This window comes from Solea solea, chromosome 2 (genome assembly GCF_958295425.1).
Source record: "Solea solea chromosome 2, fSolSol10.1, whole genome shotgun sequence".
NCBI lineage: Eukaryota > Metazoa > Chordata > Actinopteri > Pleuronectiformes > Soleidae > Solea > Solea solea.
In genome coordinates, this window is record NC_081135.1 from 8,481,235 (window position 1) to 8,502,611 (window position 21,377).

Genomic DNA, 21,377 nt, shown 5'->3' on the forward strand with positions numbered 1-21,377 from the left:
TCATACAATACTTGATTGATGATCTTCAGATTATTTTCCTGATTCATTGTAAAAACCTATTAAAATCACAACTTTATCCTCATCCCCATCATCAACTGTCGTGAAAAAAAACATAATCAGAATACAGTGACACAAAAACAAGCAAATTAAACACATTTTTAAAAACAACTTGTGCATTAAAACAATGTTACAGATTTGTTAGCAATGTCCATCAGAGTTTATTGCCCTTTTTCATGTTAACATAATATACACAGGTGGATGCCATGTCAGTCAACTGAAACAAAACCAAACAATCAGGAAACAACTTCTCAAACAGCCGTCAAGTTCAGCAAATCAATAAGTTGTCAGTCATAACGGGGTTTAAATTATAAACCAACATGTGCATGAATGAAAAATTAGCTTCAGTTTACATTGATGAAAGACTGAACAGTTCGGTTTTGGGTTTAAAACGACACTTCATATCACAGGAGTCAGTTACAGTATAACAGTCACAATAAATGTCACAATCTGCATAAGTGGTCACTGAAAATACCGGAGTGTCCTCCCTTTAAGAGGCAGCAGCAGGACTGTACAACAAAAAACATGAAGAGGACTATAGCAAATGCATAAGATAACTCTTTTTCTTTTTTTTGTCTTTAGTATTTTGGGGGAAGAATTTCTCTGTTACACAGACAACAAAGCTCGACTGTTTTGAGTATCAGGCACAGATGGTCTCGACAGAAACAGGAGCAAATAAACTGTAACAGTATTATGATGTTTTTTTTAAGTTCACAAAAAGCAGAGATTCTAAAAGACTGGGTTGAGGTTGGTTTGGGTCTCCAAATTTGCAGAATTTTCGCAAAATTTGAGTTAAGATTTATATGTTAAATGTTTCTCCAAACATCTCTTGAAAATTATTCATTTACCAATTCAAAACGATATTTTAAATTATGCAAAATGTTTGCTTTTCTCACAATGATATTGTATATTATATGTAGAAAGTTTGGGAAACACTGTACAAATGTATGACTGAAACCTGGTCTACAATAACCATGTTTAGAAACGCTGCTTCAGCGGATGAATTAATGGATCTGTAAAAATGTTTTAATCGCACCTTTAGTTGTTCAATACTGTACAAGATTACAGTGTACAGATTGTGTACAGATTTTGAGCATCTATTTTCTGTTAAATAATCAGTGGAAACAAAAGCCATGACATGGCAACAAAAATCAGGCTCAATCCTCCTCTAAATCCTCTCTAAAGCCATTTCCATATGTAATACAAAAAAAGTATGACAGTTAGTGCTGCATATGGTTTAAAAAACAACAGTCAATATAAGCAGATACATGAGCAGAGAATCGGCTTTGAATATCACAACTAAAAAAAAAAAAAAAGAAATAGAAAACTGGCTTTTCTTTTACCGGACAACAGATTCAACAGCAGTAAAATGGGCCTATTGTATTCCACTTTCTACAGATCAAAATATATGTAATAGGATCTTAAAATTATGTTAGTTTCATTAAAATTATGTTGGGACTTTAGTGAACATAATTTTAAATTTTTATGAATTTCAGGGCAATTTTGAACTTGACGTCTTGTTCACTCTTTTATCTTTAACCGGGTACTGTAATCACTTCACTGGGAAAAAATGTTTTTACAGTTGAGAGAAATTCCATATAAAGACACTACTATGTTTAAGTAGGCTTTTTAAACTGTGGTTCTATCCTCTTTTTTGCAGACCAAAGTAGGCAACTAGTCGATTTTAATTAATACTGAAAACTGTCTTGCTTCCACTGTGCGTTATCTGGTTTTACTTTGGGAAAACAAAATGCATTTCCTTAGCCCATAATACAATGAAAGTGTGCATTCATTGAACAAATCCAGCTGTAGCTGTACCTTCAGTATAAAGTTACTGTGACGTAAACCGTTTACTCTTCATTGAGCAAATCAACTGTAAATCTATAGCAGCTGGTTTGCAGCCAAATACTCTGAAACTCAATCATTAGTGTCAGAGTGAAGTTACAGTCAAGTCAGTCTACATTTACCCCACTACATGCCATGCTTTACACAATATATATTTGATTGCTTTGCTGTCCAATCCGCTACATGAGAGACAGTTCCCCTTTGTTTCTATGGAAACGCTGGAGGAAGCTGCAGTGATTGTGCTGCTGGTGGGTTAACAAGACGGACGTTCACTAAACCAACCAGTTAAGTCTTCTCCCTTTTAAATCTATTCTCTACTCACAGGTTGGTTTAGCATAAGCACTTCTGGTTAACCTTCCCCTGCTGGCTCAGATTATAGCCACATAATTAAAAGTGTTATCACAGAGATGTCCTTCCTTGTTAGGTCCTGGTGCCTCATGTAGTCGTCAAATAAGTAAGCAGAACCAAACTGACAGTAAAAAAAACAAAAAATATGTTTTCACCAAACTTCGTGTGTCAGTAATTAAATGGAAAAAAGCAGTTTTTCATGGTGAAAATGCAGAAAATTAGGTCCACTTTCAGTATGCAGACTGAACATAAAAACTGAGGACAGACCAGTCACATTGGTTTAAAAGACACTAAACTATTTGATTTCAGGATTTCCCACTGTCCTGCTGTGGACTTACTTAATAATTTTACACCATCATGACCTGTAGATTAGAGACCGTTAAAGGTCACTGATAGTGTTTGAATGTGTGTCAGAGAGCACCTCCCGTCTCCATGACAACAGCAGATGGAGCTGTCTGCATGTTATTCCGATGATCCACCGTTTTCTATTGGCCACCACACACATCCGTCATTCTCAAAGCCTGGCTGGTCCTGGCCCTGTGGTTGGCCAAGCACGTGTGTGTGGGAGGGGTGGTGGGACAGCAGCTTACAGATCCCTGACGGAGAAACGCCTCGCTATGTGATCTTCTCATGCTGGATCTGGTAGTAACAGGCCTGCAGGTGGATGCGTGAAAATTCATCACTAAAAGGAATACTTCAACGATTTGATTTTGCTTCCCAACCTCAGTTTCCCCTGAGCCGAGAAATATCTTCATTCTTTTTTTGCTACGTGCCCACCTGTGACACTTGGTCACTTGGTCCGAGCCTTGGTCCGAGGCTTGAAACTGCAATGCTATATCCGCACTTTTCAGTCCCACAAGTAGGTGGACAGGACCTCATTCCCAGAATGTAAACAGTGTCCGTCATCTTTGCTAACAGGACCAAGTATCCCTGGTGGGAACGTAACAAAGAAAATAATGAAGTAATTTCTCAACTCAGGGGAAACTGAGGTTGGGAAGCAAATATTCTAACAGGAAGTGACTGGATTATTTCATTTTATGTGGATTTTAATAAATGCTTGAGATGTACAAGTTATTCAAACTTTCAGAATAAGAACTGCACTTCAGTGAGACTCAACAGTGAATGAATAGGTAAAATAGAAAGGACTAATTGCAACATCTTCATAAAAGCTTTTTGAACTTGTAGCAAAATGATGACTTATTATTTCACAAAGATTTCTGCTGCTGAAAAACATTGATATTATAAATATTCAAAAGACCAAATGGACTGCTTTCAAACTAATGGAATGTACCTCAGATCTTCACACTGTCTAATATATCATCCTAAAGTGGTAAAGTAGTTAAGTTGAAGGTAGTTTATCCAGGAGTTTCTTTTTATTCAGTAAAAACACTAAGCACCAGGTCATCATCACTTGACACGGACACGTCACACTTGATGTAAATGGAGAGAAAGCATCAAAATTCACCTCCATCATATTCTCAGTTTTGTGGCATTTCTTCACATGGCCACTGATGACCAAAGACCTTTATTTTGCCAACACACAGTTTAATACTTTCCCCTTTAATGTCACAGTTACTCAGTCTTCCCAGTTGTTGCCACTACAAATACTAATTTAATGTAGAACAGGAAGTTACCGTATTGCTGAACTCCCATTGTTAGTAGCAAAATATCATTATACAAGTTTTGTCTGCCGAGTAGGAAACAACAATGTTTGAGTGCGTTACCTTGAGTGTGGTGAACATGATTCCATGCTCTCCATGCTGAACACAGGGATCCATCAGGTCTTCAATTAAGCTGACCTCTGAACCCAGGTTTCTGATACTGAAGAGGAATCATACATTCAGTGTCATAAAAAATATTCGACAATACTGAAAATGATAGTCAAGACTTAATAAAGACTGCAAATAATGCAAAAGAAAGTGGTGTGTATTATGTGTAGATAAGTGTGTGTTATTGGGTTTGGTCTGATGCTGACCGAGCTCGCAGCACGACATAGAGGAAGACGGGGAAGAGGTCGTCCATGGACCACAGGAAGTCCTGCTTCAGCAGTGACTGCACCTCCTGTGTGATCTCCTCGAAGGTGAGCTGGATCACCTGCAGCTTGTCAGACGGGGTGAATGTTGTGCTGCAAACAAACAACAAACAAAGAAACCACGGAGACCAGGAGTGGGTGATATTTTCTTTCCAGGGGCCACATTGACATAGATGAAGCAAGCAAACGACCACAAATAAAAAGTTTAATTGAACCCATCTTCTTATGCAACATAAAAATCCTGGAATTACGTGTAATCTGAACAAAAGAGTTCCATATGGAAATTATCAAAAACAAAACATCCACATCTGAGATCAAAATAGGGAGCAATACAAAAGATCTCCATTAGACAGCCGCATTTGGTCTCATTCTGAGGCAACATTTGTACAACATTGTACCTGATCTGCTGCAGAGTTTCTACTGCAGAGGCAAAGCAGGCGTCCTTGGTGCTGGAGAGGACCTGGAGGAGACACACAGGCTGATCTTTATATCTTAATAGAGATACAGTATAATGTACATGCCAATGATGAAACGCCACAGGCCTTAGCCTAACTAGATTCAGTGAGCAAACAAGTGTAACTAGGCTAAAGTTTACAGCTGCAACCATCAGTTTACCTGTATACATTGATTAATTGTATGTTTATAATTATTCCTACAATTGAAGAGCTTTGAATCAGAATAAGATTCAGTTTTACGGTTAAGAAGATATTAAGATACAAGGGATTTGGCTTGTTTTTTGGCTGCAGAACACACACAGAAAACACTACAAATAAAGATTAAAGATGAAGCAGGATAGTAGATAAAATAAAAAAAAAAAGCCAATTACTGCGCGCAACGTTTACATTACAGTAAACGTACCTGCTGCTTTTCTCCTATTGCAGGGATGGACATGGTAAAAGAAACCGGCCAGAACTTTCTGTTGGAATGGAAGAAAAAGCAGAGGGAGTGTTTTATCAGGGTTTACATGCAAACTTAATCCCTTAGCGTGACAGTGTGTGACATTACTGCTGGACACCCAAGAAGGCAAGTAGGGCGAGGTCAGGCTGCTTGTTGAGGCGAAGAACACAATCCCAGTACACGCCGTCTTCCTTCTCCTTGTCCAGAGCATAGAGGGTGAAGAGTGGAGGGTAGAGACGAGGCAGCAGGACGGGAAGCAGCAGAGCAGATTTGCTAACCACTTGGCTGAGTGGAAACACAGGAGAGCTTAATATGAAAGCTTCTAAGGGAAAGCTAAAAGGCATCTGAGGGACATAGTACAGTCTTTACCCAGGTCTGGGTGACTCCAGTGGGGAATCAGTTGAATTCAGCTCCTTCTTCTCCTGGAGGTTTGTGGTTGGCTCTGGAATTAGGCCGCCGTCTTCTGGCAGGTCTATGAACAAAAACCTGCAGAATGTAAAGGTATTAGGATTAGATCTTGTTTTTACTTCTTAAAATAAATTGGTTGCTGTCGTGTATGCAAGGTACCTGACGATCTCGAAAATGCGGTTGAGATACGACTTTATCTCATTAACAGCCTGTGGCAGGAGTCGTCGGTTGGCGCCAACGCCGACGTAGGTCATCCTGTAAACAGCTACCAGGGTCTCCACCAGCCGGCCCAATGGGTGGAGAGGGGTGTCACATGCCTGAGGGAGGGAATGTTTTTTAATATCAATGTGAATAATTAATGTTTTTAATAAAAATGAGTAGTGCTCTGACCTTGATGAGGTAGAGGCGGATGGTGTGATATCGTTCTAGATTAATGGGCCCCATGTGCTGCGGGATGACCTCCAGACTCTCCAGGGTTCTACTGTGAGTCATAGAAAATGTCTCTGGACTAAAAAACACACATACACAAAAACATGAGGAATTGAAAATATTAATCTTTCAACTAGAATACAACCTCAATTAGTAGTTAGCAAGACATTTGACGATTCATAAATCTGGCGGTGTATGTCATCTGGTTTGTACCTGTCCTGGATCTGTCGGAGGCTGGTGGTGAGGGCCACGGCAATGTTTTCCCACGCCTTCGAGTTCTCTCCTTGTCCTGGCGCCTCGCAGCCCAGCTGACTCCAGCATTCCTTAAACACTGCCTGCCACTTCTCCTCTGCCCGCACACACAGACGCCCAAGCTTACTGCAACATCAAAAACCAAAACACACACAAAGTATATGAAGTATATCATTTGTTTTTCTCTACATTATTCATTTAAATCTCCATCAACTTACACAACGTGGGTCTTGTCCTTGTCGGTGTCAAAAAGGTGGGGTTTAAAGTAGGAACCCGTCACTTTGAGACCTGAGCCCCATTCGCCACCAAAGGAGCCCTCCAGGTAATCACCATTCGCCATGATCAGCACACCCTGAGGAACATTACACAACACCAATGTAACACTAATACTTTTCCACTATATTAGCCAAATGTTTAATACACAAATAGATTTTTTTATAACTACTGTAGGTGCATACAGAAACTTGTAAGTATGGCTCTATTCTAAAGCCAATTTGAGACAATTCCAACCATATTTACCATTTAGGAATTTAAAAATACTTTCAAAACACCTCGCCTAAATGAATCACACATCCACTGTATGGTAATGTTTTAATGCTTGTTAGTCACCTTTCCATTAAGGGTCCAGTCATCGGAGAATTCTCCTTCATATGTTGTGTCATCCTCTGACAGAAGGATCCCAGTGCCCTACAAACAAACAAATTCCTTTCATTTAGTCTCCTGCTTTTCTGATGCCATAGAAAGTATAAAACAGGTTTTGTTCCCCTCGGTACAATGTGGGCCAAATCTCAGACATTTGTTAGAGTTCACTTCTTCCAGCTTCATTATCATCACAATTCTTAAAAAATGAAGGTCAGCAGAGAAAAATATTTAAATAAAGTGGGAATACATGGTAGAAAATGTGCAGGATTTTTCACTGTCAGAATGTATGATCAAAAACAATGTATCCAAGAGTTTCTGGAGATTTTTATGAAGAAGAGAGAAGATAGAAAAAGATAATTTCTCACCATCATCTTATTATCTTTGAAGGTGCCTTCATAGTACAAACCAAACTGGGTGACGACGACCCCGGTGCCCAGTCGCAGGTTGTCCTGCCACATTCCCATGTACTTTTCTCCTCTGACAAACCCAACAGACAAAGTTTGCTTTAACATTAAAAGACAAATATGCTGTAAATCAATCTGCATATATATTCCCTGCTCTTCTGTGTCAAAAATAAAACTCTCACAGAACACACATACATGTTTAGAGAGAAACTGGCTCATTCACACCACTTTACACTGTTTGCACATGAGCGTACTTTGTTATATCGTCAAACACTCCATAGCCAGTCTTCTTGTCCTGCAGCCACTGTCCGATGAAGACACTGGGGGAGCAAGTGTTGAGCTTGCCGTTGCGTAGCATGCCGTGGCCGTGCCGCATGCCATCCTGGAAAGATCCATCATAAACTTCTCCGCTGGCATACCTGCAGACAGTCAGAAGACTTCTCATTTCAGCATTGTTCAACTGCTCAACTACTTCTAAAATGCAAATATTTGAGTCAGTACTCTCATATTTGTCACCTGTATTTCCCCAGGCCGTGCATCTTGCCATCTTTCCATTGACCTTGATACTGGTCATTCTTGTTGAGTGTTTTGTTTGGAGCCAAAAATTCACCAAAGCTACACAAACACATGAGAGGTTAGTGAAGAAACGTAACCATTAAAATCAGTGTTTCAAATAATCCTGACACTTAGCACTTACCCATCTTCAAGTCCATTTTTGAACTCCCCTGTGTAAATTCGCCCATCAGGCCATTTTAACACTCCTCTGAAAAACATAGTTCATCCCAATGTATATCACAATTTATAATGACCTCAATATTGATAAACTTATAAAATCGGGTTATATTATCGACTTGTATTCATTCATTATTTGATTTCATTCATTCATTCGTCTGTCCACACAAAACAACAGCACAAAATAATTAATAATATCCTCATGTCGTCCTTTTGCAATATAAATAACATGTTTTTGGAGCATTACAGCAATGTGTAACACTTTTCTGTTTTGTGAATCGCAATTATTTTGTAAGGATATCATGACAGGAAATCATTTCATGCCTGGTCCTACCTGCCATTGGTTTTGCCAGAGAGCCAGCAGCCTTCGTATGTGGCCTCTTTCAGACGTCCCTCCTTATAAAAAGTGTAGACGGCCACCCTAGAGACTGGGGGCTCTGCCTTTTGCCCCGACCCTGAGCCTACTGATGCCGTGTCCTGCCCAGCTCCACTCAGCACCTGGTCCACTGCATGGTTGATGGAGCGAAGCCACTTAGCCTGGGAACAAAGTCGCACACAAGTTTAAAACATGTCATTCAGGCCAATTGAGATCCACTCAAAGCAAAGATTGTTTTAAGGTGAGCATTAAAGATGGTTTACCTTCTCCATGGGCGAGGAGGCCAGTAGGGTGAACGTTTCCTCCGGTGCGATTACCTTTAAACCGTATCTGCACACACATCACATGAAAAGATTTGTATTTTGTGTGTGATGACTCATTTAAGGCTGGCTTCAAAAAAAAAAAAATTAATTTGGGGAAAATAAAACATTTCACATTTGTAAGCATTATACAGCCAATGAAATGTTTTATTTTCCCCAAATTAATTTTTCACTTGTAGACGGATGGTGACGACTGAAACTCACGTGCCAGTGTTCTCCTCTGGGATGGGCTCCACCCACAGTGTGGCCAAATGGAAGATGTGATGGGTGGAGAACTGAAATGGAAAGGGGAAGGGATGAAGGGAGGAAAATTGGGGCATATCAAAGAGAAGCCTTCATTGATGTGAATGAGGATTAATGGGTGAAACCAATCTAATCGTACTAAATAAACAAAAAACGGCTTGCAAAAACTCAAATGCAGCAAATTAAATACAAATAAAACAACTGTAGTTAATATATCTGGTTTCTGCTTAACAGCTAAAACTAAATGAAGGAGCAATCAATTTGTTTCATATGATAAGGAAGATATAGGCTCAGCAGAGGAATCTTCATTTACAACAACAAACCTTGTTTCATTTTCTTCACCATTATAAATTTTGTATATAGCTAAATTAATCTTCATATACACATAAGTATTTATTAGACTGTGTATGAAACATGTACAAATTTTAATCACCTCATGTCAGGTAATATTCTGGGCTTTAGTGAAAAAAAGCAAAAACTCATTAGCTTTATTCCCAAAACTGATGTGCTATCTCAACAGTATTGTTAGCTCACCAGTGTTTAGTGTTAAACCACATTCAGTGTTGAAATGACAAAGAAACCGCACTGATTCTTTAGTAGATCTCTTTCTTTGTTTGAAACTTTATTTCTATTCATCCACTTTAAATAATTCTCTTTTTTTTGACAATTTCATTTATCTTTCATGTTCGAGGCTTTTTATTTATTTATTTATTTACTTAGCTTGTTGCAAAATTTCACGTACAACACAAGTTTAAAAATCCTGGGTCAGTCATGCAAAACAACATGCGTACATGACTGTTACTCTTTCATATAGTTGTATAGGTTTATGTCATAACACGGGTGATTTAATCATCACAGATTTAAATTTCTTTACTTTTAACCCAAAGAATAAAACTTATTCAAAGAGCCACGAGAGTGGGATGAAGCAGGAGGAGACACACGTTAGTAGAGGAGGTGGGGTGACTAAAATGTTCAGAAACACGGGATGCAGACCAGAAATGAAGAGGGAGGAAGGGGCAGAAATCAGAGAAAATGAGAGACAAACAGGGTGAGGTGAACCACAAGGTGCTGGTACTTGTACTATGTATTTGCATTGAAAAAGGATACAGAAGATATTTAAACTAAAGCAGACATCTTCTTTTAATTCTTATATGGTTCCACATGTGATTCCAAAAGAACCAATGCTTTAACAGAGAAACAGAACATTTGATAAATAATAAATAATTGCCAAATAAGCAATTTATCAAAGGTTCCTATACATTTTAGAAACCCAAAAACACTGCGCTTTGATTTTAGCAACGTTCATCCTCCCGTGCAGTCTCCCACAGGAAGCCTGTATGTTGCTGTATATTGCGAAGCCATTGTTATTTACAGTCAAGCTTTTGGTTTTATGTCAATAAATTAAGAGCAGGAAAAGCAAATCAAAATAAATTCAAAAGCATGAAACAGTGAAGCCCACTGAGACAAACTTGTGATTTGAGGTTAGGACATGACTGCTCAATTATGAGGTCTATTATCATTCGAGAGTCACTAAATGTCAGTGAGATCATGTTGTTCCCTAGCCTATGGCAGTTTTAAATCTATAATCTTTAAACGGACTTAAGTATTTAAACACAATTCTCCATTTATGTTCTATAAAACTACATTGGGTGAATCCAAACTATGACAAAGCATTTTAAAGCTACTTGGATTTGTTAAACTAAAGTAAAGTAACATACAATTATAATTATCAGCCAATGTTGATTCATGAAATAATTATAACTATTCATAAAAATGTACACTTTTTGTTCTCAGAAACGCAAACATTATTTACATTAGATATATAGTGCACTGCACTGCACTGCAGACACAAAATGCAGACAGGAGAGACAGACCACACCAACATAGGTGTTGCTCAATAAATGTTTAAGTTTAAGCATTGTGTACATTTTATGTATCAGCCATCAGCTGCCCCAGTATTTAAAAAAAGAGAAAAAACTATTTTGGTTGACCAAGTTTCATCATTCGCCTTGCCTTAGATATAAAACAATTAAATTACCAAAAATTAAAAATTAAATTAGTAATAATAATGAAATAATAGTACAGCCTTTATAACTAGAGGATGACTAATATGGGTTTTTCTACGCCCAATGACACGCTTTAGCTATCAAGACAGCCAATGGCTGATAACGATGCTGATTGATTGGCCCATATATTTAGCCATATTAACAAATGATTCAAAAATTGCTTAATTTCAGTAATGATTTACTGAACAACGACAATCATTAAAATGCACACACACACACACACGCACACACAGAACAGGAAGATGAAGATGAAGAGGAAAAGAAAGACAAGGCAAGAGCCATTTGCTTCCGACTGTATACTTACAAGATTTTTATAAGGTGCCACGCCCTGACAGCACGAAGGCAAGCACACACAAATTCTTGAAATACACCAGGTTAAAGTGTCTCAAAAACGGGTGTGCAAAAAAAAAAAAAAACAACATGAACAGAGGTGAATGTGTGAGTGTGTGTGTGTGTGTGTGCAGTGCTAACCTGTGCATGAATTAAAGTGTCATTGAAAAGGATGAACCAGTTGACGGAGAACCTGCCGGCATTCTGCAGGGTCAGAGCCTTGTTGCTGCTCTCACAGATCAGCCTACGCTGAGGTTTCCTGAGAGAATCCTGAGGAGACACAGTGGCACCATTCAGCCATAAACAACATCCCATGACACCTCGAGGACCAGGCGGCATCAATAACATGCAGTTGTGACAAAGCGCACACACAAACTCAGCGACGCTTACCGTCATTTTCCCAGGGAAGCTCTTCCAGAAGTGAAAAGTGTACTCAGTCTCTTTTCTTTTTCTCTTCAACTGGAGAGACAAAGCTTCAAACCTGGAGCAGCTGTCCTGCAGCTTCTGGTAATCATTGGAGCACTAACAATGCATAGGAAACATTTAACATGAAACAAACTGTACAATCTGGGTTTCGATATAGCAGAATAATCATCATGAAATAATGTTCATACGTGATGACTACATGAAAGTCTTTTTTTTTAGTAATGCTGCTATAAAGATAACATGCAACAGTTTGTATTGGGGTCCCAAGTTTGCCAATAGTCTAGTACATCTGGTACTAAATCATAAGAATTGATTATTTCCAGGGGATATGCTTCAATACAAAATCTATAGTTTAATTTATTTTTTAAAGATTATTAGAGAATAAAAATAAAAGCAAAACAAAACATAAAATAGTTAAATTCTAATAAATACTGATTCTTAAAAATAAAAACCAAGTAGCTTGACATGATGAATCTGAACTTATGTGTGATGGTTGTTTGTCTTTTTACCTACCACTTCAAAGCAGGTGGCCAGTTTGAGCAGTAGCCGGCCATACTCATGAATGTGGCGAGCTGGGAGGTAGAACAGCGCCAGCAGGAGGTCGGCCATGGTCGGGTTCTCCTCGCTGCACTCAGACAGCCTCTGCAGTAGCTCTGGACTCTTCCCAAAGAAATCTCTTCAATAGAAATCATCATAAGTCATGGAAAAATCCAAGTCACTGCTGTTTTTTTCATATTTAGCCGAGTTTTCTGTCACTGTTAGTCCTGGTTTGTGTTTCTGAATGTTGCAGTACAATGTAGTTCTGGTGATTAGTATGAACTCACAGTGAAGGCTTGGTCAGAGCATGGGCTCCTCCCATCACCTGGAAGTTACAGAGAGAACTGCAGTACCTTAACAGGGAAAAAGAAAGGAGGAAAAGAAGCAAACCATACTGCATGTATTACCTGGGTTACTGATCTGTTGTCTTGAAATTAATGTTAAGATAGCAGCAGTGAAGACATACTCATTGTAAGAGTCGAGAAAGATGATGGTGTGGTCAAGCATGAGCAGACTTTTCACATCTCGCCCACGACGCAGGTTGGCTGTGAGGCTGGCAGCGTGCTGCCCAGTCAGGTGACACAGGAGGTTGAAACGTCCTACAAGAGTCTGCAGGAGCTCAAAGATCACAGGGCCGAGAGTCGAGCTCAGAGACTCTGAAAAAAACATAAAAACACAAGCAGAAGAAATTAAAGCAAAGCCTTAGGGAACCTTTGGAACATTCTCTCTGGTCCTCAGTGTTTTTAAACCTTTGTGTTACTCTTACCAAGCTCCAGTAAGGGGCGTATTATCTGTGTTTTGATGTTACACAGCTTGCAGTAGAACTTCCTCTCGGCTGCTGCTAGCTCATGAAGGCTGGCGATAAATCCCATCACATTCTTGTCCGAGAGCGCCACACATCTCCGACCACCCGCAAACACACTGCTGACATAACCCAGCTGGAAAACATGTGAAACAACTTTTATGTCATATTTCAAAAAGTAACTTTATGCTGTTCAATGGAGTGAAGCAGCAGTTGACTATATATTAGTATAACATACCTCAACAAACATTATTATTATTATCATCATCATCATCATCATCATTATGATTATTATTATTATTATTAATATTAATAATCTTAAAGCTGCAGTGCACAACTTTAGATGATTTAGAGTTGTGTGGAGCTTAATCAACACTGTATGAACCTATTTGACAATGTTTGAATGTGACACATTTGTTCATATCTAGAAGTTAGGTACTACAGTTTTAGGGTTTTGTAAAAAAATTACTTGATATTGGCTCTAAAATTCAGGGGTTTACATTTTGTTTATTTATTTAACATTTATTTATTTAATTAATTAATTAATTAATTAATTAATTAATTAATTAATTAATTAATTAATTAACGCTTTTATCAGGAAGTCCCTTGAGATTAAATGAGGCACACCAGTACAATAAAAGAGCAAACAGAATAAAAACATACATACACTTAAGACGTCATAAAATAATTTCAATCCAGTTGGATCCTAGAATTAAATTAAAATTTAAAATTAAAATTAAAATGTTACATAATGAGTTACATTTGTTACATTTTACATTTGTTACATTTGAGTACATATATTACCTTACATTTGTTCCTGTCACTATAAATCTGCAAAGAGAAACTGCCAGTAACTTACATTCATGCAGAAGGGAAGTAGTACAGGTTGCGGTGTGTAGCCCCCTGTGCGCTCCTGCTCCTTCTCCTTCTCCTTCTCATTGCCTTCTTCCTGATCACAAACCTCCCTGGACTCCACCACCTCCTCCTCCTCATCCTCCTCCCCATCTTTCACCTGCTGTCCACTGTAATAAATGATGGGCTGAATGCAGTCACCGTCAGCAAGGAGGACGGTGTGTTTCTCTCCGGCGCTCACATCCCACACCCGGATGCCTTCTGACAGCTGGATGAGGAGACAAAATAGTTCAAATGATGGAAAATACCGAGACATCAAGCTTTAATTTGAATGAATATTATTGTAGAGGAGGAGGTTCCCTCACCTTTGCAAGACGGGGAACTGTGCTGGGTGAGTCCATGTGTCCGAGCTGACCGGAACTGTTGCTGCCCCATGAAAACACCTGGAAGAAAAATGTATATGAATCATACTGTAACACACTGTAATGTAGCTGTGAGAAGATAAGGTTTTACTGATGTGGTTGTCATTATAAGCAGAGGAGGAAGCTGCTGTATAAACAGAGACTATTGATAATCACAACCTCAATACATGAGACCACCAAGATTTACAGAACATAGTTATGTGATAAGTTATGTTATGTGAATAATATGAATAGTATCTTGATATTTTGAGGCTATGTCCTAATATTTGAGATATTTCTTGATATAAAGCTAGAAGTTTTGTGCTTCTCACAGGACAGTGCGTTAATTCTTTTTTTTGTCAAGATATTGATATAATGACCTGAGAATGAGCGGTCAGAGCGAGGGAATGATGAGCACCAGCAGCCACCCTCACCACCTCCTTACTGTTCAGACTCTTGATGCATGCTGGTTGTAATCTGCAAACACACAAATACATATGTGTTGATATGATTTTTTTTCCCTTCTTGCATCTTTGCAGATGTCCTTTTATGATCCTACCTGGCCAGATCATCTCCATGTCCCAGCTGTCCCTGCTCGCCATGGCCCCAGCTCCACACCTCTGTCTGCAGGGTGGGCAGCACCTCCTGGACCTCAGGGACTGCTCCTCCTAGTGGGGTGAGGGCAACAGCCCGCAACCTCGAGCGACCAGCTTTCCTCAGAAGCCGAGGTGACACTGGATGCAGAGAAGAAGAAAAGTTAATGCAGATTCCTTCTTTTTATCAGCTTGCAAAATACATGCACAGACACAGGACTGAGTGATGAGGAAATGAAAACCAGATACATTGTTTTCGTCTCTAGCCAATACCACAAAAACAAAAGTACAGATACTATGTGAGGGGGTGACAGAGTCGATGAAATGAGGAAGTGTTTTCAAGACAGGCTGAAACCAATGTCACAGGAAGTCCGTAAAGAATGAACTCTGGGTGTAAAGTCCAACATAAATCAATGAATGTTTTCAAAAACACACTGGGACACAGAAAGTGACACACAGACCAAATAACATTAGCCAGCTAATGTAAAAGCACATGCTGTTACACAGCAAACACAGAAGGAAAGTCTGCAGGCTGCAAACAGAACAAAGGCCGATCAGTAAAATAAGAAGAGAACAACTTGTTTTCTTTTTCAAGGACAACTTTATAAGAAATACCATTTTCTGGAGAAAACTAAATGCCACATATGTATTTAAATCTTTAAAACAAAAACTTTCAAAATGTGACATGAACTGGTTCAACTTGTATCATATTTAAAACTAAGAGCCTCATGACAGATTTCCTTCTGCTTTCTCATTACCATTTATTAATAATCAGCTTTGACAAATTATTATTTATTAATCCTCCAAATTACACATAAAACTTTTTTGATGTGTTTTTTAATCATTAGTTTATGCATTACTTTTATAGAAAATACTGTATATGAATGCACTTCAGTGTAGTCATGAAACCTAAATTGGAGAGACACACTCAAAAACTGTTTACTTAAGTATTATTTGTACTCATTCAACAGTTTTATTTTATCAGATGGAGGAAAAAAGAAAGCTGGCTTAATATATCAAAAACATCTGCATCAATTAGCCATAACCTGCCCTGATTTCTAAAACTCAGCATCTACCATAGAAAACTCATATTGGTTAACCTCTACTCTGCATACGACATACAGTACATATACTCAGCTGTGAACAAATCATGCCACAGTGACAAACCTTTGGAGTTCTCACATGGTGGATGGGATGAAGAAGCCTGGGGCGAACAAACAAACACACCAACATCGAAGTACACATGCGCAAGTCATACTTACGCAGCTGGGTATAGGAGGATGATAAGAGGTGAACAGCGTATCTACCCTGTGACAAGAGTCCTGGTAGTGAGAGGCGGCGCCGCACACTCTCAGCCTCCTCCTCGCGGATGTCTCCAGTGCTGCAGCTCTTCTTGCCCTGCATGGAGTCATCCTTGCGAACACGCTCAGCGCCGTTATCCCCCGCTCCTGGAAGAGGACCAGTAAGACCCGCTGGCCTCGACACCCCCGCAGGCAGGTAGTTCATCATCTTTTTCAGGGACAGGGCCTCATAGGTGGAGGCAACACGTTCGCCCACTGCAGAGGCACAAGAGGCCACCAGGTTGTTCAGCGTGGCACTCGAGGTGGCAGCAAACTCTCCTGCTGAGGGCTTGTGGAGAAAGAAGAAACATGTTTAAACAAGTCAATTTCAAAATGATAGTTAACAGGAGGAGAAGAAAACATGTGTGTATTTATTTTGTTTGTTTTATCCTTTTATTGTGCAGTAAATCTCACCAGCAGACTGTGCAGTCCTCCAGCAGTAGTCTTTGCTTCTGTCTGTGTGTTATCTGACAGTTTCTTCAGGTAGTCTTTGACAGCCTGCTCGTCTGGATAGAGTGAACTCTTAACCAATAATGCGTTACCACTGGCACTCTGGCTCTGAGCCGTGTGGTCAGAGTCTAAGCATGGCAGCACTCCATTGGCCATAGCTAATCCTCCTTTCTCCGTGTTCTGGATGGAGGCAGAGTCTGAGGGCTCTGCACTGACAGAAAGTGCTGGAGACTCAGAGTTCCAAGTGGATGTATGGGAGGGGAGAACTGGCTCAGATGGGGATGTTTTGAGTCTATGGGCTTGGCCAGGTGCCTCCAGCTTATCCTCAGTTAGCTCACCACCAGGTGGGCAGTAGTGATTGTCAGAGATGATGACGTGATCCTCTTTGTCTGTCATGGTGTACAGCAGCTGGTTACACTGACTGCATTTGTCCACAGGGGGCCTGTGGATGTCCTGGGGGCTCAAACAACGCACCAGTGCCAGGCTGTGTGAAGCCCCACAGGCCACCTGAAGTACATACCTCCCTGCTAATTGTTCAACTTTCTGTGGTTTCCACACAGGGAAGGTGGCAGTGCTTAGGCCCAGCTGGCAGCCGCTGCCCCAAGCCCACACCTCTCTCTGGACAGACAGTGCAAGGGTGTGCTGCCCCCCGCAGGCCAGCTCCAACGCAGGCACCGTCTGTGAAAGACTGGTGTCCAAGTCCAACAGAGCCACTGGAGTTGGGTTAGAGACAGAGCTAAGGCCTGACAGGCCACATTGTCCCGCACTATTGTCCCCCCACATATGAACACCACCATCTTCTGTCACTGCCCCACTGTGGAAATGTCCTGCTGCAACAGCGACCACACGCTGCCCACTGAGAGCAGTCTCCAGAGCGGGTCCTCCTGGGACATGGCTCTGTTTCCACAGCAGCTCTCCAAAACTGTAAACCTGTCCTCCTGAAACAAAAGGAATACAACACAGATATTTAACAACCAAACCAATATAGGTTGATGATTAATGCTTTAGTCAAATTGGAACAAAGGTTTTACCTTCCACCAGCAGAACTCCATGTCGGGTGCCCAAAGCGACTTGAAGGACCGGTCGAGGTAGGAGCAACCTCTCAGGGGTGACGCTACAGGAGTAGCCCTTCCAGGTATGCAGCAAACCTCGCTCTCCTCCATCTACATCCCCAGAGCTGAGACAAACATCTCTGGGAATCATTATGGCTCCGACAACAATGCATACCATGTATCATAAGATATACCAGACAGTGCAGTCAAACTTTTTGCTAGGCAGAAATTTACTGTATATGCAAGGGTTTTTAACACAAACTCAGACATGTGCATTTCTCCAGAAATACAGTTGGAGTACTCATGCTTTTTTTTTTATATTAATTATGGCTAGTTGCCTCAAACAGTTTAGTAATTTTCTAATTTTCTATTTTAGTAAAATTCTGATCATAGGTCATTCAAAAGACTGTATTAGACTGATAATTGTATTGACAACTACTATGCCTGAATATTAGACAGGGGACAATTAAACCTAATAACAGATAACATTCATTTATTAGAGCAACAGAAATGACAATGGAGATAAGAAAAGTGTGGGAGGCTGAAAAAACAGCTGTAAACCGCCTACAGGTCCTTAGCCCAGCCTCCCTCCCTCATTCTCTTCCATTGCCTAAGGCTTATCTAAACAACAGAGGTTTTGTGGTTGAAAGCAGAAGACAGCACAATCCCCTCAGTAGCTGGTGTCACATGGTGATCACATCTAGGCACACTAGAAGCAGCGGTGAAATAATCCTCTTTAGAGAGACCTACCTCTTCCTCTGGGTTTCCATGAGTGATATTTACTTCTCCATCTGCATGTCACCCTCTCAGGGCTGCTGTCACTCCTGAGAACAGACATTCAAAACAAACAAAACACACATCATTTGTCAGCCCAGAGTTGGATAACATCTAAGCTTTCAGTGCAAATAAACCGTGTTTGCTTGAGTTATAGATGGGGGGAAAAGTGTGAGCCTGACAAAAAGTCATAACGAAACGAGTTAAGGTTTCGTTTCCATGGGTTTCACCTAACTCACTCAACGTGCAAACGTATTCCACGCCTCGTGAACTAGCTGACAACCAAAGCTGACGCATTTGTCACAAAAAACACTGTCAGGTGGTGGAAATGATCGACAACCCTGCTAGCTAACACCAGCTAATCAACCCAGCTAGCTAATTCAAACCACAGGTGTCACCTCTCAGTTTTCTCAGATACAAGTTCATAAAAGCCTCGTCTTTCATACCAGCTGGGTTTCGTCTCTTCGCTCAGTCACGCAGGGGAACAACACACACGTCCGTTAGTTTTTAATTGCAGCTAAATGCCTCTGGTTGTCTTTGCTCATCTGCTGCTGTTGACACAGGGAGGAGCTGCCAGCGGCATAGATCGTCCACAAGACAGGAGGTCTGACTTCACGATAGCAAAGAAGTACATGTCTTAAAGCGATAGTACACCTTAATGACGTCTTCCAATCATCAAATACTAAGTAACTGTGACCCAGCTGATTGTAATTTCTGTATTTTTTGGTTCATTTTTTTTTTTGGTTGGTTTAGTTCATTTTGGCTATTTTTAGGCAAAGTCGGGCAACACGAATGAGAAGCTAGTTAACACAACGTATTGATGAATGTACACCAATTATACACATTGTAAATGAGACTCTTAACAATATCAATTCAACCAGCGAGTCTGTTCTGGGCATGTCCACAGAATTAGCTAGCTAATGGAGTTAATATTAACTTAAAACCTAGGTTACACCAGAATAACAACAGAGTGACAGCTCTTTCCTCCAGTTTCCTTCTAATCTGCTCTCTGTTGTTGTAATACATCGACGAAAACCCAGAAGGCTCAGAATATGTAAACGCGAACTTGTATTTCAGTGTATTTTATGCAGGACGAACACACATTGGCAACGTAAAGATTATTTACATATATTTGAATTTACGTATGTTCTATAACTGATATTTAAATTAATACGTGTCAGTTTATTTTATTCTTTTTAAAGGTACAGAATAGTTTTTGTTAAAATGTTGGTGAATTGACCCTTTAAATGGTTTCGAATGCAGTTCATATTCCCAGCAGCTGGGTGCAGTCGCATCACACACTAAAAATCAATTGCTCTCATTGGGTCAAGGAAGACATCACCCACTCATCCATACAATACATGCAACACTTTTCAGCTGCTATGGCTTTTTGATTATGGAAGCCCATTTCCACCACTTGACAAATAGAAAAATATATATTCATAAGTCATTCTTATGAGATACTCATAAGACTGCTCATACTACTCACTAATAAAGACTTACTATCTTTAAGACTTATTAACTCATAATATGAGATACTTTTTTTTCTCCTTTTCTTTTCTTTTTATACATTATATTTATTCAGATTTTCCAAAAGGATATAAAGCCATACAGGACAAATATTATTAAAAAGAAGAGATCTCTGAGAAATAGGAAAAGTGGTGGGCATACGGTACAATGAAAATACTGTTGCATCACTAATACATGTCTCAGATGCTCAAGGATGAGGTGAGTGGCTCACTGTGGACTTGGTAGTAGGGACAGATAGTATCCAAACAGTGCTATCTTTGGATCAGGTCTGAACTCACAATCACACATTTTAGAGAACCACTTGAATATTTTGCACCAGAAATTATACAGTTTTGTACAGTTTTGAAAAGCCTTCAGCAGACTTACATAGATCACATAAGGGAGAGATAGTGGGATCATTTCTATTTCATGTAGTTTTGAAATAGTGAAGCCTGTGCATTACTTTGAATTGGATTAACAATCTGTATCCCCATCTCTTCTTCCCAAGATGTCTTAATAGTGTGTGTCCAAATTCCCCTGTTCTCCTTTAGTTGGGTAAATGAAGCCAACTGTTGAAATGTAAATCTTTTATAGTGACAATGCCTTTTAGCTTCCAGCTGTCAAAAGTTGCATCTGAGAGAGATGGAAGGAATGCATGGTTACGATAACCTGGAGCATGGATGGATGCACCTTGCAGTCTACAGCTCTTCCTGATTTGCTACCAAATTTGCAAGCAATTCAAAATTATTCGGTTATTCACCTTTGTGTTTGCAGGCAGTCCAGGTTCTGAAAAAAGAAGTGTCTGAAATGAACTGTTTATGACGTCTTTCTTTTCAATGGCAACCCAATCAAGAGTGTCTATTGAGACCTCCATTTTATAACCTTCCTTTCAGATTTGCTGCCCAGTAATAGTGCAGGAAGCATGACAGGCCCAACTTGTGTAGGTGAGTTTTTGACATTCCGTGAGCTTTGAAGCCCAGATAAAAGGCATGATTAAGGAATCTAGAGTTTAAAATAATGTCTTTGTCAGGAAAATGCAGAGATTTTGAAAGAGGTAAAGGAGTGAGCAGAGTGACCATTTTGATAGCGTTTACATGACCTATCATAGAGAGAGGGAGGGTACGCCACTAATCAATGTCCACCTTTACAATGATGTGTAAAAAAGGAAATAAACTGCTTAAATGATGAATCAGAAAAGTAGTGGAGGATGGAAGCGCCAGCTATACTGCTGCTTCTTATGGTTAAGGTCAAGAACCAGTG

General features: G+C 39.8%; 1 protein-coding gene across 5 annotated transcripts; it reads right to left on the reverse strand.

Moving 5' to 3' along the window:
• Window positions 1-194: 194 nt before the first annotated feature.
• Window positions 195-21,014, reverse strand: als2b (alsin Rho guanine nucleotide exchange factor ALS2 b). Of its 5 annotated transcripts, none has more exons than XM_058613622.1 (35): window positions 20,878-21,014; window positions 18,585-18,658; window positions 17,814-17,959; window positions 16,747-17,720; window positions 16,255-16,621; window positions 14,959-15,133; window positions 14,780-14,876; window positions 14,364-14,441; window positions 14,006-14,266; window positions 13,111-13,282; window positions 12,811-13,000; window positions 12,632-12,697; window positions 12,321-12,483; window positions 11,772-11,903; window positions 11,523-11,651; window positions 11,356-11,379; window positions 8,947-9,017; window positions 8,686-8,752; window positions 8,381-8,583; window positions 8,012-8,077; window positions 7,831-7,929; window positions 7,569-7,733; window positions 7,276-7,387; window positions 6,878-6,955; window positions 6,487-6,620; window positions 6,230-6,394; window positions 5,978-6,095; window positions 5,747-5,904; window positions 5,549-5,665; window positions 5,288-5,464; window positions 5,141-5,198; window positions 4,681-4,742; window positions 4,226-4,375; window positions 3,975-4,071; window positions 195-2,904 (listed from the first exon to the last, which is right to left on the reverse strand). In XM_058613622.1, exons 2-35 carry the CDS (start codon window positions 18,602-18,604, stop codon window positions 2,866-2,868), a joined length of 5,130 nt encoding a protein of 1,709 aa, XP_058469605.1. In that variant the 5' UTR covers window positions 18,605-18,658; window positions 20,878-21,014; the 3' UTR covers window positions 195-2,865. The 5 variants fall into 5 exon arrangements, with proteins under 5 accessions (XP_058469605.1, XP_058469626.1, XP_058469596.1 ...); XM_058613643.1 differs by lacking the exon at window positions 20,878-21,014 and adding an exon at window positions 19,055-19,191 and having other exon boundaries at window positions 16,300-16,621; XM_058613613.1 differs by lacking the exon at window positions 20,878-21,014 and adding an exon at window positions 19,055-19,191.
• Window positions 21,015-21,377: the final 363 nt, after the last annotated feature.